The 14,688-nt window shown below is 36.0% G+C and overlaps 1 protein-coding gene across 4 annotated transcripts in view; it reads left to right on the top strand.

Moving 5' to 3' along the window:
• Positions 1-14,688, top strand: part of CAMKMT (calmodulin-lysine N-methyltransferase) — a 341,744-nt gene that overhangs the window by 198,257 nt on the left and 128,799 nt on the right. For all 4 annotated transcript variants that reach the window (XR_015696938.1, XM_014052934.2, XM_014052933.2 and 1 more), the window contains 2 exons: positions 4,394-4,468; positions 11,036-11,099. Coding sequence is in view for 3 of the 4 variants with exons in the window: in XM_014052934.2 (XP_013908409.2) it covers positions 4,394-4,468; positions 11,036-11,099 (139 nt within the window). In the remaining variant the exon portion in view is untranslated. The remainder of the gene's footprint in view (positions 1-4,393; positions 4,469-11,035; positions 11,100-14,688) is intronic.

Genomic DNA, 14,688 nt, shown 5'->3' with positions numbered 1-14,688 from the left:
AAAATCACTGATGAAAAAATGGTTTCCCACTTAAATACTTTTTCATATATTGTTTTTAGCAAGGCTTCCATTCTTTCATTGGTGTGCACTTATTTATAGTTTCCGTTGTCTACATATTTTGGAATTTATCAGTTGGGGAATATAATATCCCTGATCACATTGGTCAAGATCAGTCAAAAGGGAGTACTCTCTGAAGTTAATATGTGTTTTTGCCATGTTGCTATAAAGAACATGAGTTAGATATTTTTAGCCTGCCATTCCAGCTGCCAAAGGAAGATGTGTGATATCAAGGTGCAATATTCCCATATTTTATTCACAATGTACTGTAAACTGGAGCTTACCTGCGTTTGGGGATTTAGTCAACAACTTACTTGTTGAGGTGGCGCAGTGGGTAGAGTGCAGTACTGCAGCCACTTCAGCTGACTGCTAGCTGCAGTTCGGCGATTCAAATCTCATTGGCTCAAGGTTTCCTTCCAGCCTTCCATCCTTCCGAGGTGGGTAAAATGAGGACCCAGACTGTGGGGCAATATGCTGACTCTGTAAACCACTTAGAGAGGACTGAAAGCCCTATGAAGCGGTATACAAGTCTAACTGCTATTGCTATTTACTTACTTACTTACTTAACTTACTGATTTTCTACCTTTATTATTTTTATACATAGCCGAAGGTGGTGAACACATATGATACTACTACTCCTATTTTCTTCACAACAACCCTGTGAGGTGAGCTGAGAGAAAGTGACAGAGCCAAAGTCAGCTGGCTATCATGCCCATGTCAGGAATAAAACTCACAATCTTGCAGTTTCTATCCTGGTGCCTTAATCACTAGACCAAACTGGCTCTCTTTATTTTATTCCTATTTATACCTATTTCCTAAATCCTCTGGATAAGTTAAGTTCTGGATAAGATACCATAATTTTTGGAGTATAAGACACGCCAGAATATAAGATTCATCAAGATTTTGAAGAGGCAAATTAAAAAAAAGTTTTTGCCCTCTGCAGACCTCCTAAAAATGGACTGCTTTTTGCAAAAACGGGCCCATTTGTTGTAAAAAAAAAAGGGGGGGGTATGCATAGCCTTTAAGAGGCTTATAGAGTGCTCCTGGGGACAAAAAGCCTGTCTTTCACTCATTTTTGCCCTCCCCAACCCCCAGGAGCACTCTGGAAGCTTCCTAAAGGCTATGCACGGTCATTTTTGCAAAGGGGTGGGTTTTTGGGAGGCCAAAAATGCTGTATTCAGTGTATAAGATACACCCAGATTTTCACCCTCTTCTTTGAGGGAAAAAGGTGTTTCTTATACTCCAGAAAATACGGTAGCTGACTGACTAATATAGAATTGTGATAACTATATATAATGCATGCTTACTCTTAAACTTCACTTTTCTTATTAATGCCATACAGTTGCTTTTATCCTACATATACTATCACTAAACTCTCCATTATGTATTTAGGTAGATGCTGAGGCTGAATTATATGGCCACATGTTGAGCATCTACATATATTGTGTTTCCTTTGTATAGATTTTTGGAATGATGTTGATTTGCTTCCTGGGCTGATGAGGGAAAAGGTCTTCTCATACTTTTTACTGCCTTTCAAATGTAGATTCACAAATGATAATTACCATGCATTGTGGTTTGAATTATACTACTGGGAGAAAATAGGATTTCAAGATAATAAGCCATTCCTTTCTGCCCTTTAACCTGTCATAGTAATGTGTCCTTGTTTGGTTTATTTAAATCAATGATTGGATTCCATTAAAAAATTGGAAAAGAGGTGGTGTTATTTGTCCATTTACCTTAATATGGAAAAATTTATAGAGCTGGCCAAAACATGTCTGAAATTGTGGAGAGGTGCTTCCATTCAGTATAGTTTGCACCAAATCAAATATATCAGGAGGATCAATTATTTGACTTTGTATAAAGAAGTGTCCTAAGCTGCACTGTTGTCTGCAGTGCAGGCAGCGATTTTCTTATCTTCAGCAGAGATCACCTGCCCCTTTTTTGCCTTTAATTTTCTTATCCTTAACTGGAATTGAAAGTGAGAACCTTTTGCATGTCCTGCACTAAAGAGCTATGGTTTATTGCCCTTACATAAGGAAAGTTAACATGGATTATTAAAAAAAGGTATTTGAAAAGTTTTCAAAGATGGAATATTGTATCTGCAGCTAGACCTTCTAGAATAGAAGCAGTAAAGTGTGCTCTTTCTCACATTTGAATGTGTCTTAAGGATCTTGAATTGACTCTGATAATTTTTATACTACCTGAAAAAATAACTGAGCTTACTCCAGGAAATCTATTAAATATATATATATATATATATATATATATATATATATATATATATATATATATATATATATATATATATATATATATATATATATATATATATATATATATATATATATATATATATATATATATATATATATATATATATATATATATATATATATATATATATATATATCCTGTGCAAGAGAGTTTTTGCTACTTTCCCAGTTAAAATGGCTGAGGCAAAATATCAGAAGGTGGCAGAAGTAAGCAGGTGTTACTTCTTCCTATCCCCTTCAAAGGTTGGTTCCATTACTCAAATCTAAAAAATGATCTCTCTTCTGGTTTAAAAATTGTGTAATTGAAAATGAATCACAGATATTTGTTCAAAATTTGGAGAGAGGCATGTAATGTAATTGAGTCAGTTACTTAGCTTTTATGGTGTGTGTGTGTACTGGAATAGCCCAAAGAGTAATATAACATTTTATTTTATTAGAAAGTATATTTTAGAGTATGGTTCTTTTGAAATTAAAAAAAATCTAATGAAATATATAATGCAAGAAGAAGGTTAAGAATCCAGAAGCCTTTAAAGTGCAGTGGTTAATGCTGGACAGTCATCTTCAATATATGTAGAGCTGATAAAAAGGATTTAGAAAAAAATAATAATCATAAACTTTGCAGTTCTTATTTGTCTTCATGGATTGCCTTTCAGTGGAATGACAGACTAGTGATGGCCTTTAAAACTAGCAACTCAACCACTAGCTGCTGTTGCAGCTTCAGGGTTGTTGTTTTTATTTTAAAAAAAATCAAAATCAAATGAAAACTAGCAACCCCACCAACTTACCTTTACCTAATTTTCACTGTTGTAACCTAAGTTTCCACGGAAACAGGGTTGAAAAAGCCGCCAGTAGCCAGCAGGCAGTCAGCAGCTGAGAGTGAGAACTCTCCTTTGTCACTTTCCACTAGTGGATGCCTGCTGAGTCCTGAAAGTGCCAGTTTGCAAAGCCACCTAGGTTTCGAAAATGTGTACCCGCTTTATAGTTTAAATGGGTGTGAATGTATGGGTCTGTATATGTATGCATGTATGTACTTGGGGTTGTGCGGTGATTAAATTAACCTACTGTTTTCCCCCCTTGGAATGGCACAATACATTCCAGGAGGGTAAATTAGTGAGTGAGTTCTGCATTATTATTTTGTTAGTCTGTTATTCTACACAACCTTCCCCCATGATGTTGTACATCAACAATGATTTTTTTCAAACATGCTAATAATTTTCTATGTACATAAGACATATTGTTGAACAATAAAAAACATCTTTCACAAAGAAAATATTATGAATAAACCATAAACATGAATCATATAAACTACTGCTGCAGATTATCTTAACCAGAAACGGTTGTCAGCAGTGAATAAAAAGTCCTAAAACAGAAATAAATATGTATCAGACTGGCTATATCATTCCCCTTTTTTTCTAGCTTTTCTTAGCTTTTTTATCAATAATTGCAAATGAAACATGTATTCTTTTGATCACAAAACACAAAAAACCCACAACACAATAAATTTTGTAACAAAAGCACTTTTAAACAATATGCATATACTGTAAATATTATTTTTAAAGAAATAACCTCTCATTCCGGTAACTCATAATTTTGTTTTGGCAATGAAATTTAAACTCTTTTTTATATTCCAGATATTAGAATTAAACATGAACATAAATCTAAAGAAAACACTGGCTTTATCAATAATAAAGTCAGTGAACAGTTATCACAAAAAGCAGAGAAACAAGAAAACAATATTTTGGTTTGTAAATGTATACTGCAATTCAATAAGAAATTCTGCAATTTACTGTATACCAATTTAATTACTAAGGGGCAAAACTTTAGACTTCCTATATATTTCACTTTACTTACAGGAATTCTTTAACCAGCTGTTCACATAAAACTATATTTATAGTGGATGTCACTAATTTATAGGACTATATGCACTCTTTATGATCATGTTATGTACTTTTAATAAATCAATTATTTTGACTCTTGGTCAACATACTAAATGCACCTTTTTTTAGGAATGAAAAAGATAAAACGTATAAGTCCAGTTTTAAAAATATTTTCTTTCTTTCTAGCATTTTACGATGGGATAATGAGACAGATGTCTCTCAACTGGAAGGACATTTTGACATTGTTATGTGTGCTGACTGGTAAGTACATAAAAATCATAAAATTCATGTGAGGAAAAAAAATAGCTTTGCTGAAGTAATTGTACTGTGCTGCTTGCTGATGGCTAAGCAAAGTCAACAAATGAAGCACAAAGCCATCTTAACCTCAACAAATTAATATTCATCTCCATGTGACAGTTCTAAGGTAGTCTTCTATCACATAGTAACTTCTACCACATTATTTCCCAAAGATTGATTTTGAGAAGCATTTCCATTTTCTGGAATTGCCTCTGTTTCATGCTTGATGTATCAGTAAATGGACGACTTAGGCAAATTGCAAATAATTATGGCTCAGTGAGGAACAGTCTGGAGAAAAGGGAGTTTATCAACACAAACAGCTCAATTAGCTTACTTCTTAGGAAAGATCTGACTATTGATATAAGAGGATATATATTCTGTATTCCCCATTAAATCTTTGGGAATTTTCTCTCCATTTTTTAAAGCTGCTCACGAATATAACAACAGGCATTTCCTTAGTGATACTCAGATGTTAAAATTAATAGTAAATCAATTGCAATAAAAATAAATCGGATAAAAACATATTTACCATTGATTGATTGACAAGTTACAGAATGCTTTTTATGTATCTAAGTAAATTTGGTTGTTGATATAAAATAATGTTTATTTTTGGTGGCTTATCTAATTGTATAAAGTCCCCAATGATTTCAGTTGAAGTATGTTTTGAAAATACATTTTAACAGCAATATTGTGTAGCCTCTTGGATGCCAGTCTCTGACAGTCCACGAGATTTTGGCTATTGACTTCTGAAAAGCAATTGGCATATAAGATAAGAAGAATAAATATACATTTTAATGCAGATGTTCTTTATAAAAATATTCTAAATGACTGTAGTAACTGAATAGTTTAAGGAAGAAACTAACTATTGTATCCTTTAAAATAGTGAATTAAATTCATAAGCTATAGACGTGGTTTTGAAAATGCTTCTTTTAATAAAATATTTCTAGTTCTGTATAATGCTTTTCTTTGTCCTTTATTTTCTCCTTTTATGACTAACCAATGAATGAAACAGGCTTTCTTTTCCCAATGCATAGCCTTTCAGCAAAACTTCTTTGTTCCCAAAAAGGACAGACATGGGTTTCTAACTAATCGCTGATAATGTGCCTCAGAGATGCATCATCTGATTAAAATAAGGAGCTAAACAACACCATATGATTTCAGCAAGTAATTTAGTAAATGCCTTCCTCACCAAATATTAGAATGGATACTCTGGGTTTCATTGCACAGATGAAGTTAATGCTGGACAGGATTAGATCAGATTAAGTATGAAAGTCAGATCAGATTCTGGCGGACGTGAGCAGGAGGGCAGCAGTCTTCTCAGAGGCTTAGACAAGGCTTGCATAGGGATGTTCTCCAGATTATGTGGGTGAAGCAAGGTTTGCCAAGAGATTTTGAGTTAAATTTATTCTTCACACAAATATCAAAGCAACCTGACTATTGTATCTTGTTTATTCCTAATACTTGTCTTGTCATCCTATTAATTGGTAGAGAATATCAGAAACAACAAGATTTAATTTAACTTTTTAAAAGCTATGTATTATTGTTGTCTATTATTCTATTGTCTAATGAATATATTTCTAAAATTCCCAGAACAATTGTAGCCTCAGTAGAAAACAAAGAATTATAGTTAGTAAGTATACATTCACTAGTAGATATCAAATGCACTTAGTTCTGTGGATTTACCACAGTATTAAAACAAACATGCTTTAATTAATGCCTATCAAAAGAATAGCACAACAGATGCTTTTAACATTTAAAAAACTGAATTACATTTTGGCCTGGGACAAAGTACTATGTAAACATACCCTCATATTAGTTTGAGGAGCTAAATATTACATTTTTCTTTTTCTATCAGAAATAACTTACAGAGCTTATAGTGCAATATATAATCTGAATTATTAGGTTGATATTAAAATATATTTTCATTTTTTCTATTTGGAATTTCATTAAAACAATAACATTGGGTAATAATTCATAGTTTTATATGGGCTATGTTTGCATGTGCTAATATTTAAGAGGTTTCAAAACTGTGTAGAAATGAAAACAAAAAATAGATATGATAATTTTGTAATATCCATTTAACAACATTATCCAGATTGTTGTCAGCTGTTAAACTCTGGAATTAGAATACAGCAGAAACCTTGGTTCAAATATTAAGGGAAATGACAGATTCCTATTGTACTGTTTTAAAAAAAATTGGCATAGTACGATGCTCTGATTAGCTAGCCATTGGTACTACTTGATTCCATTTATTAAAATAAGAATAATGCAAGCTCCATTCATAAATAAATTCTGAAGTCAGGCTGAGATTCAAGTAAAATATGCATGATTATAAAACCCAGTGTTCTGCTAAGATACTTAAATTATATCTATGCTTGCATTCTGATGCACAGAAATGGAAAGGAAATTAATAAAGGTTTAAAATGTTAAGTAATTACAATAATAATCTATGACCTAATTCAGGTCAGACCAAATATAAAATAAATAGAAAAACAAGATTAAATAACTTGCAACTAGCTAACCCGCAAATATGAAATTTTGGGAGTATGGAATAAAGAATATTCAGACAAAAAATAAAGCAAATATTAGAGAAAAAATATTTCACAGTATTGTATACTAATAACATAGAATAAGGTAAAAGGAATGCAATACTTTTAGGCAAATTTGTGTGTATAGTTTAAGGCACATAAGGTGGGAAATGGTTTCTTCAACCATTATATAAAGAATGAAACTGGAAGTAAATGATCCAGTTTAGCTGTTTTATGCCATTCATTTATCAAATTGTAGCCACAACAATCCCGTACAAAATCTCAAACGATCCTGTGAATTTATGCTAATACCTTCAATCATGGCTTGACTTACCTGAAGCTACCAGAGCAACTTTGCCACTGCAGATGAAATGCTATTAAACACCTAGGAATTGGGAAAACATTGCCCGGAAGTGCCTTGGTTCCCCATCTTTTTTTCTTTCTTTGAGTCATTAAGTGTATTTCCTATGAGCTATTGAAATTTGATGGATCTATGGACAAAGCTGGATTATCACAGTGGCATTTTTATGCATTAAAACTCTGGCATGCAGCATTTTGAAAAGTGACTACAGTGGATATGAATTTAGCTTGTATAGCTAAATGTTACCAAATATCATCCTGCCAACAAAAGTGTGTTGAAATTTATGGCTGTGAAAATTGGACCATAAGAAAGACTGAGCGACAAAGAATTAAGGCCTTTGAACTATGGTGCTGGAGAAGAATCCTGCGAGTCCCTTGCACTTCAAGGTGATCAAACCAGTCAGTCCTAGAGAAGATCAACTCTGACTGCTCTTTAGAAGGCCAAATCCTGAAGATGAAACTCAAATATTTTGGCCACCTAATGAGAAGGATGGACTCACTGGAGAAGAGCCTAATACTGGGAACAATTGAGGACAAAAGAAGAAGGGGATGCAATGGAGTAATTGTTGGTATCTGAGAATGGAACAGCAACTGATTTTGTAGCTTTGATTAATGTAAAGGAGAAAGGTTTTTTAATGAGTTTCTTCCAGAAAACAAAATAAATAAAAACAGTGATATTCTTTGTCAGAAAGTACAGAGCTAATGGGATGGCAAGAGATAAGTACAGATCACATGGGGCTTGGGGAGGCACAGATTATCACCTGGATTTTAATAGAGGAAGTATCTCTACTCCTTCAATGTTTATATGAATGGCAAGTATGCATTTATTTCAGGCATCAGTCCATCCATTTACAGATAGTTTTAGTTTCAAGACTGGTTCATGTGAATACCATTGCTGATGTTCTTCTGATAGCTCTCACTGCAGTTAGCACTAACTGCTTATTGTTATAAAATGCACTATAGGTCACATTACCAAGAACACGCACGGGGTTGTCCAATTTTATAATTGTTCATTTTTATCAAGTTTTCCCATTTGTTTTTATTTTCTTTAATGATCTGATGGTGTGAAAATAAGAACTCAATTTCTCCCCATAATGAATGTGTTTCAGTGCATGACAGTTTTGTTGCTTACTGAAGTTATGCAGAACTGCTAATGACAATGAAGTGCAAACAACTCCAATTTGTATCAGAAGCATCATGGATGGTGGCACTTGGCTATCATAATACATGCAAAATAAAAAGATGTGACACTGAAACTTATTAAATGTAAACAGATAGCAGTGCTTCACAAATGCTAATAATAATTCACAAAGTAATAATTCACAAACAAAATATAAAATATGGGGGTTTCAACACAGAATGATATATTGCTTCCATATAATTAGTTTTTCTGGAATATCTGTCACCTAAATGGGGTTCTGTATATGCTAATTAAACTAAGCCACTCAGTCGTTCTCCCTACGCTTCTTACTGAAATGGCATAGAGGACAACAGAAGTTGCAATTTTGATATTCAATTTCATTTCAGTTGGTGAGTCTCCTGGGCCAGGGAAAAATATATCAACTTAGTCCTAATTAGGAATACACAAGTTGATGCAAAATCAATTGGTTTTGCCCCCAATTGAAAGAGTAGAGAACTACTCTTTCAATTGGAAGTAAAACCAATTGATATGTTGCTCTCTATTTTTTTCATATTTTGCAGAAAGAAAATTAACATTCCAGTTACTTTTACCAGATTTGGGGGGCCTTGGAGTGGCATGCCAGAGGTCATATTCCTACAAGTGGTATCAGAATTTTTAAAAATGGGGACATAGCAAAACTAAATCAAGTTTAATTTATAATTAAATGTAATTAAATTAAAACAATGTATCCCATTAATGTAAGTAGTAGCAACATGCACTGCATCATTGCAACATTGTAATGCTTTTCACAGAGCTGACTTCTTTGTAAGTCTTGCTGGAATTACCATGGAATCAAATTAGTGTTTCTACAAATTGATGAGGGGAAGAAAATGAATTTTCTAGCAATTTTTGTCATGCTTTCTGGGTAAAAGTTAGTGGAATCTTGTTTTAAATAAGGTTAAAATAGATTTACAAAAAATTATACAAAAATGAGAGCCATTTCCATGGTGATGCTCCATATACAAAAAAAGAATGCATAAACAGATATAAATATATAAATAGTAGCAATAGCAGTTAGACTTATATACCACTTCATAGGGCTTTCAGCCCTCTCTAAGCGGTTTACAGAGTCAGCATATTGCCCCCACAGTCTGGGTCCTCATTTCACCCACCTCAGAAGGATGGAAGGCTGAGTTAACCTTGAGCTGGTGAGATTAGAACTGCTGAACTGCAGATAATAGTCAGCTGAAGTGGCCTGCAGTACTGTACCCTAACCACTGCGCCACCTCAGCTCCTCAAATAAGCATATAAGATAGTGAGCAAATATGAATTATCCTATCAATGAGGTATCCTTGTTCTCTTTTTAGTTATTCTGCAAACCCCCTGTGACGGTTAGTTAAGTAAATTTGATGCTGCCATGTTTATTTTTATTTCTGTCTTCTAGTGTCTTGTTTGGTTTTAGACAGATTTTTAATTTTATTTAATATTTCAGCTAAAAAAAACTTGTTTGAGGGTTAAAAACAAGTGTACAAAATATATACATATTTTTAGAAATAAGCAAAATAAATTGAATCTTTCTATAAAATGCAGAGGACAGCCTGTTTTAATATTTTTCTCCTCCAGAAATAGAATGGGATTTTTTAAAAAAATGTTTTGCATTGGCATCCTTCAGTCTCAAAAGACTATGGTATTATGCTCTGGAAAGAGGTAACGCTGGAGTGTCCTCTCCGGCACGAGGCCTGGGTAGATTAATATGGAGGATAGATTGTTACCCAAGCAGCAGATTCCCCCTCTCCACGTCAGTGAAATAGTCCAATGGAATGGCAGAGCCAATACGATTGGTTCCAGCTGTGTCGCAGTAGTTACCAGAACGTGGTTGTACACAGTTACGAACTGCTTCCAGGACCCCGGCTCCAGATTTTGCCTCAAAGTTGACTCCTGAAGCCCTTTCCAGTAGTGGATATAGCCACAAGGCAGTGGAGGTTTATAATCAGAGTTTCTCTTCTCCTAGAAGATGTTTCTGCCGCTTTATCTGTCGTTGGGGCGTAAAGCCCTCTTCCGCCTTCAAAACAGTTGACCATCTTCTCCTGTAACCCTGGAAAGGAGCCCTTACAAGGTGCTACCAGCCGGCCCAGCTGGACCAAGGTTTCTTAAGGAGGTGTTACTCCTCCATCACTCATCCTTTGTCCTGGCTTGAGATAGGCAGAACAGACAGACAGGCAAATCAGAATGGGATTTATTCATTGTATATTGTATTAATTCTGATTGTATAACCTAAACTACTTATCTTTAAAGTATTTCAGTTAAAAGCATGTCTCGGTAATCCTTTGGTCTTTAGTTTCAGATATAAATGGTTAAAAGTTTGAGAATTTATTTAGAAACCATGAACTGAAAGAATTTAGATTCAGTTTTCCTTTATAGCAGTATATAAACATATGTAATTAGCCTTATACTTATCTGCATTAGAATCATTAGAAATGTAACCCCTTTTTAATCTGAATACTGTTCCTTTTTCAATGTCAGCCTGTTTCTGGACCAGTACAGAGCTAGTCTGGTGGATGCAATAAAGAGATTACTTCATCACAGTGTAAGTATGTTTCTATTTTCTCCTGAACATGGGCTTCAGAATAATTAGTCTGTGCACAATGATTGAGAGAGTAATGGAATGGCAGGATTAACGTCATGTAATACTTTAATACTTATTATGTCCAACTTCAATTGAGTCTTCTAATCTATCAGATTCCTTCCTAATCATAAACTAGAAAACTTCTTATACTTGGCCTTCTGATAAGGAACACAGTGGGAAGTAAAATAAATGAAACCGCTTCAAAGATACTGGGAGATTATTTTTATCAAAGCATTTCTTGAGTATTTCCCTTTGATAACAATGTCTTCATATTAAAGTAAAATTCTGATATTGAAAATTTTTATGTTAGCTTCTGTCATGTGTAATCCCTTCAATAGTAACCTTTGTCATTGTGTATTTATTTGTTACAAAGTGCTGTTTTAAACTGCTATTTATACTAAATGAATTGTATAATACAGTAATTTTGTAGAAAGTGAATAAATAACCTTGATAAATTGATTTTTTTATATCAAAACAAAATTCTTAATATCTTCGTGTCCGTACATATACAGAAGTTAAATCTTAACCTGACCCAAAGATGGTTGGACACAGATTCTGAATGTATTAAACACTTAGCAAATAAATGAATATGAAATATACATTCAGTCTATGCTTAAAAGAGGTTTTCTGCTATTGACAGAATAAAAACAGCTTAACCTTGTCAAAAACCATATTTGTGAAGTGAGATGAATAACAACAAATTAAAAGCATCTTTTTCTGAAGAGAAGCATTGCCAATCTCAACCACCAGCTCTAAGATACTATTGTTGCAGTTGTTTGTTATATCTCAATGACTAAATAATAATAATAGTATATTTTTTAAAAAATGACTCTCCCAGCTTCTTATCTTGACCTTCAACAAACAGTCAGGTTGAGCAGGAATCCAAAATACATGGAAATGCTAAAAGCCCAAATGCTATTGGGCTGCTTGTTTCAGGAAGAGTAAATTCTGAGGACCTTATTGAAGGCACATATTCTGTAGTTTCATAAAGTGATCCATTGACTTTATAGATTCAGAGTTGTCACCTTCAAGTATTTTCTATTGTTCTAACTGAACTTTATTTATATGCTTATCTGGGGATAATGATGACTTCTCTCTGAAATACCAAAATAATATATAGTTCTTGGTTAACAAATGCCTCTCTCAATGACCGTTCAAACTTGTGATGCTGAAAACGTAGATTTATGAACGTATAGCTATAACAGCATCCCTATGGTTGTAGGTTCGTGATTTGGATGTTTGGCAACCAGTGAACATTTTCAATGTTCCACAGTGATGTGGTTGCCATTTACAACTTTCACAGCTAGCTTCCAACAAACAAAATCATTGAAGAAGCCTGCAGTAAGTCGCAAATTCAAGTTACACAACATTGGACTTAATGACTGCAGGTGATTCATTTATTGACCTCAGTAGAAGTGACAGAAATTGGGCATGGTCACATAATATTTCACTTAATCACCATGCTAGTTACTGACAGGGTTGCTGGTTTCAATTGTGGTCAGTAAGTCCATACGATAGACTTAAACTTCAATCTCCCACTGAACTTAGAAATAATTATTTCTGACTGGAAAGATAGTATTGTTTTCTGAACAACTCATCATAGTGCAATTCTTTGGCAGATGCATATAGAGCTGATAAAGTAATTTTGACGTACCTGTATTGCAGAATTTTACATTTGACAGGTCACTGAGAACTTGAATCCTTTGAAATGGAAACTCTTGATCTCCTGAGCAATATGTCCTAAACCTTTTTGCTACCATCCATCCTTACAGAAAATCCAGGTCCCACAATCTGTGCACTGAGAATTCCTCTGTGATATCTAAGGCTAGCCAAACAATTCTCCCTATTGTTTGACAAAAGGCTATCATTTCAGAGGGGCATAAAAACAGTGATTATATTAACATTAAGTTCTGAGCATTAGTGAGATATCTGTCTCTATGGTCTTCAACTTGTGTTTTTCTACTACTATATCGAAGAATGAGCCAAAATCTATTGCCTATATTACAGTGTAATTTTATGTTTAATTCCAGTGATGTGCGGTGAGGTTTATGGCTGGTGAGGCACTGAAACAGGGGTTTCAAATTTTTTTTAGACTTCTGGACTTCAACTCCCAGAATTCCACAGCCAGGCATGCTCAGTTCTGATTTAAAGCGACAGCATTTGTTTTTCTCCTTTGCGAAAAAGTTTTCCTAAATTCTTTTTCTTCTCCCTCCCCATCCTTCCTCCCTCCTTCCCTCCCTCCCTCCCCCCTCTCTCAAACACGCACACAGAGAAGTTGGATCCCTCTCTCACTCACTCAATCTCAAACAAACACAAACACCCCCACTGAGTGCTCAAGCAGAAGTGGTAGGGGCGCCCAGGCCTACCACCCATCCTAGAATGTGTAATAGATGTGGCCTGCCGGGTGGAGTGTGGGCCATGGGAGGGGGAGGGGCCTTCTGGGATGGGGGCAGGCCGGAGCATTCCGGTCATGTTGGGGAGGGACAGGTATGACGGGGGCTACAGGGCTAGCCATTATCAGGGAAAGAGAGCTCGCTACGTCACAGCGATCCCTCGTTCCGGCCCTGTAAGCTCAACTCAAGAACCAGGTGGCAGGAGAAGCCAGGGCCCTGGTCTCAGGTTGCTGTTGCTAAATGCCAGGTCTGTGATCCAGAAAGCTCCCCTCATCCGGGACTTAATACTTGACGAGGGGGCAGACCTGGCATGTATTACTGAGACATGGCTGGGCCATGAGGGAGGAGTCACGCTCTCTGAAATGTGCCCAGAAGGGTTTCAGGTGCTCCATCAACCACAACACCAGAGAAGGGGTGGGGGAGTGGCGATTATTATCCGGGAATCTTTAGCGCCTCGCAGGAGCTCTGCTCCGGAGATTGTTGGGTGTGAGTATTCTTTTGAAGTTGGACCTAGGGGTTCAAGTGGGCTTGTTGTTGGCATACCTACCTCCTAGCTGCGTCACAACAACCCTACCTGCGCTCCTGGAGTCAGTAGCCGGGTTGGCGATTGAGTTGCCCAGACTGTTAGTACTGGGGACTTTAAGATGCCGTCCTTAGGCGAACACTCTGATGGGGCCCAGAAGTTCATGGCTTCCATGACAGCCATGGATTTGACCCAAGTAATTCAGGGTCCGACTCATAGAGAGGGACACACACTCGACCTAGTGTTTCTCTCGGGGCAGTGGAGATGTGATCTCGAGTTAAGGGAAATAGATATCTCGCCCTTGTCATGGTCGGATCACTTCCTGTTGAGGCTTGATTTTTGGAAGCTACTCCCCCACCGCAGGGAGGTGGAACAGATTAAGTGGTTCCGCCCCAGACACCTGATGGACCCGTTGGGATTTCAGAAGGAGCTTGGGAGATACCTGACTCTCTTGCCCACAATCCGGCAGAGTCCCTGGTTGCTGCTTGGAATACAGCGGAGACTGGGCCCTGGATCAGATTGCGCCTTTGCGGGCTCTCCGCGGCAGTGGATCCAGGAGGGCTCCTTGGTTTACTGAGGAACTCCGGGAGATGAAGCGCCAAAAGAGACACCTAGAGCGACGCTGGAGGGCTAG

Source organism: Thamnophis sirtalis, unplaced genomic scaffold (genome assembly GCF_051295495.1).
Source record: "Thamnophis sirtalis isolate CommonGarterSnake01/CBP01778 unplaced genomic scaffold, rThaSir2_p1.2 scaffold_6, whole genome shotgun sequence".
Taxonomy (NCBI): domain Eukaryota; kingdom Metazoa; phylum Chordata; class Lepidosauria; order Squamata; family Natricidae; genus Thamnophis; species Thamnophis sirtalis.
The sequence above is the reverse complement of the archived record's forward strand: the minus strand, read 5'-3'. Positions and strand labels throughout refer to the sequence as shown.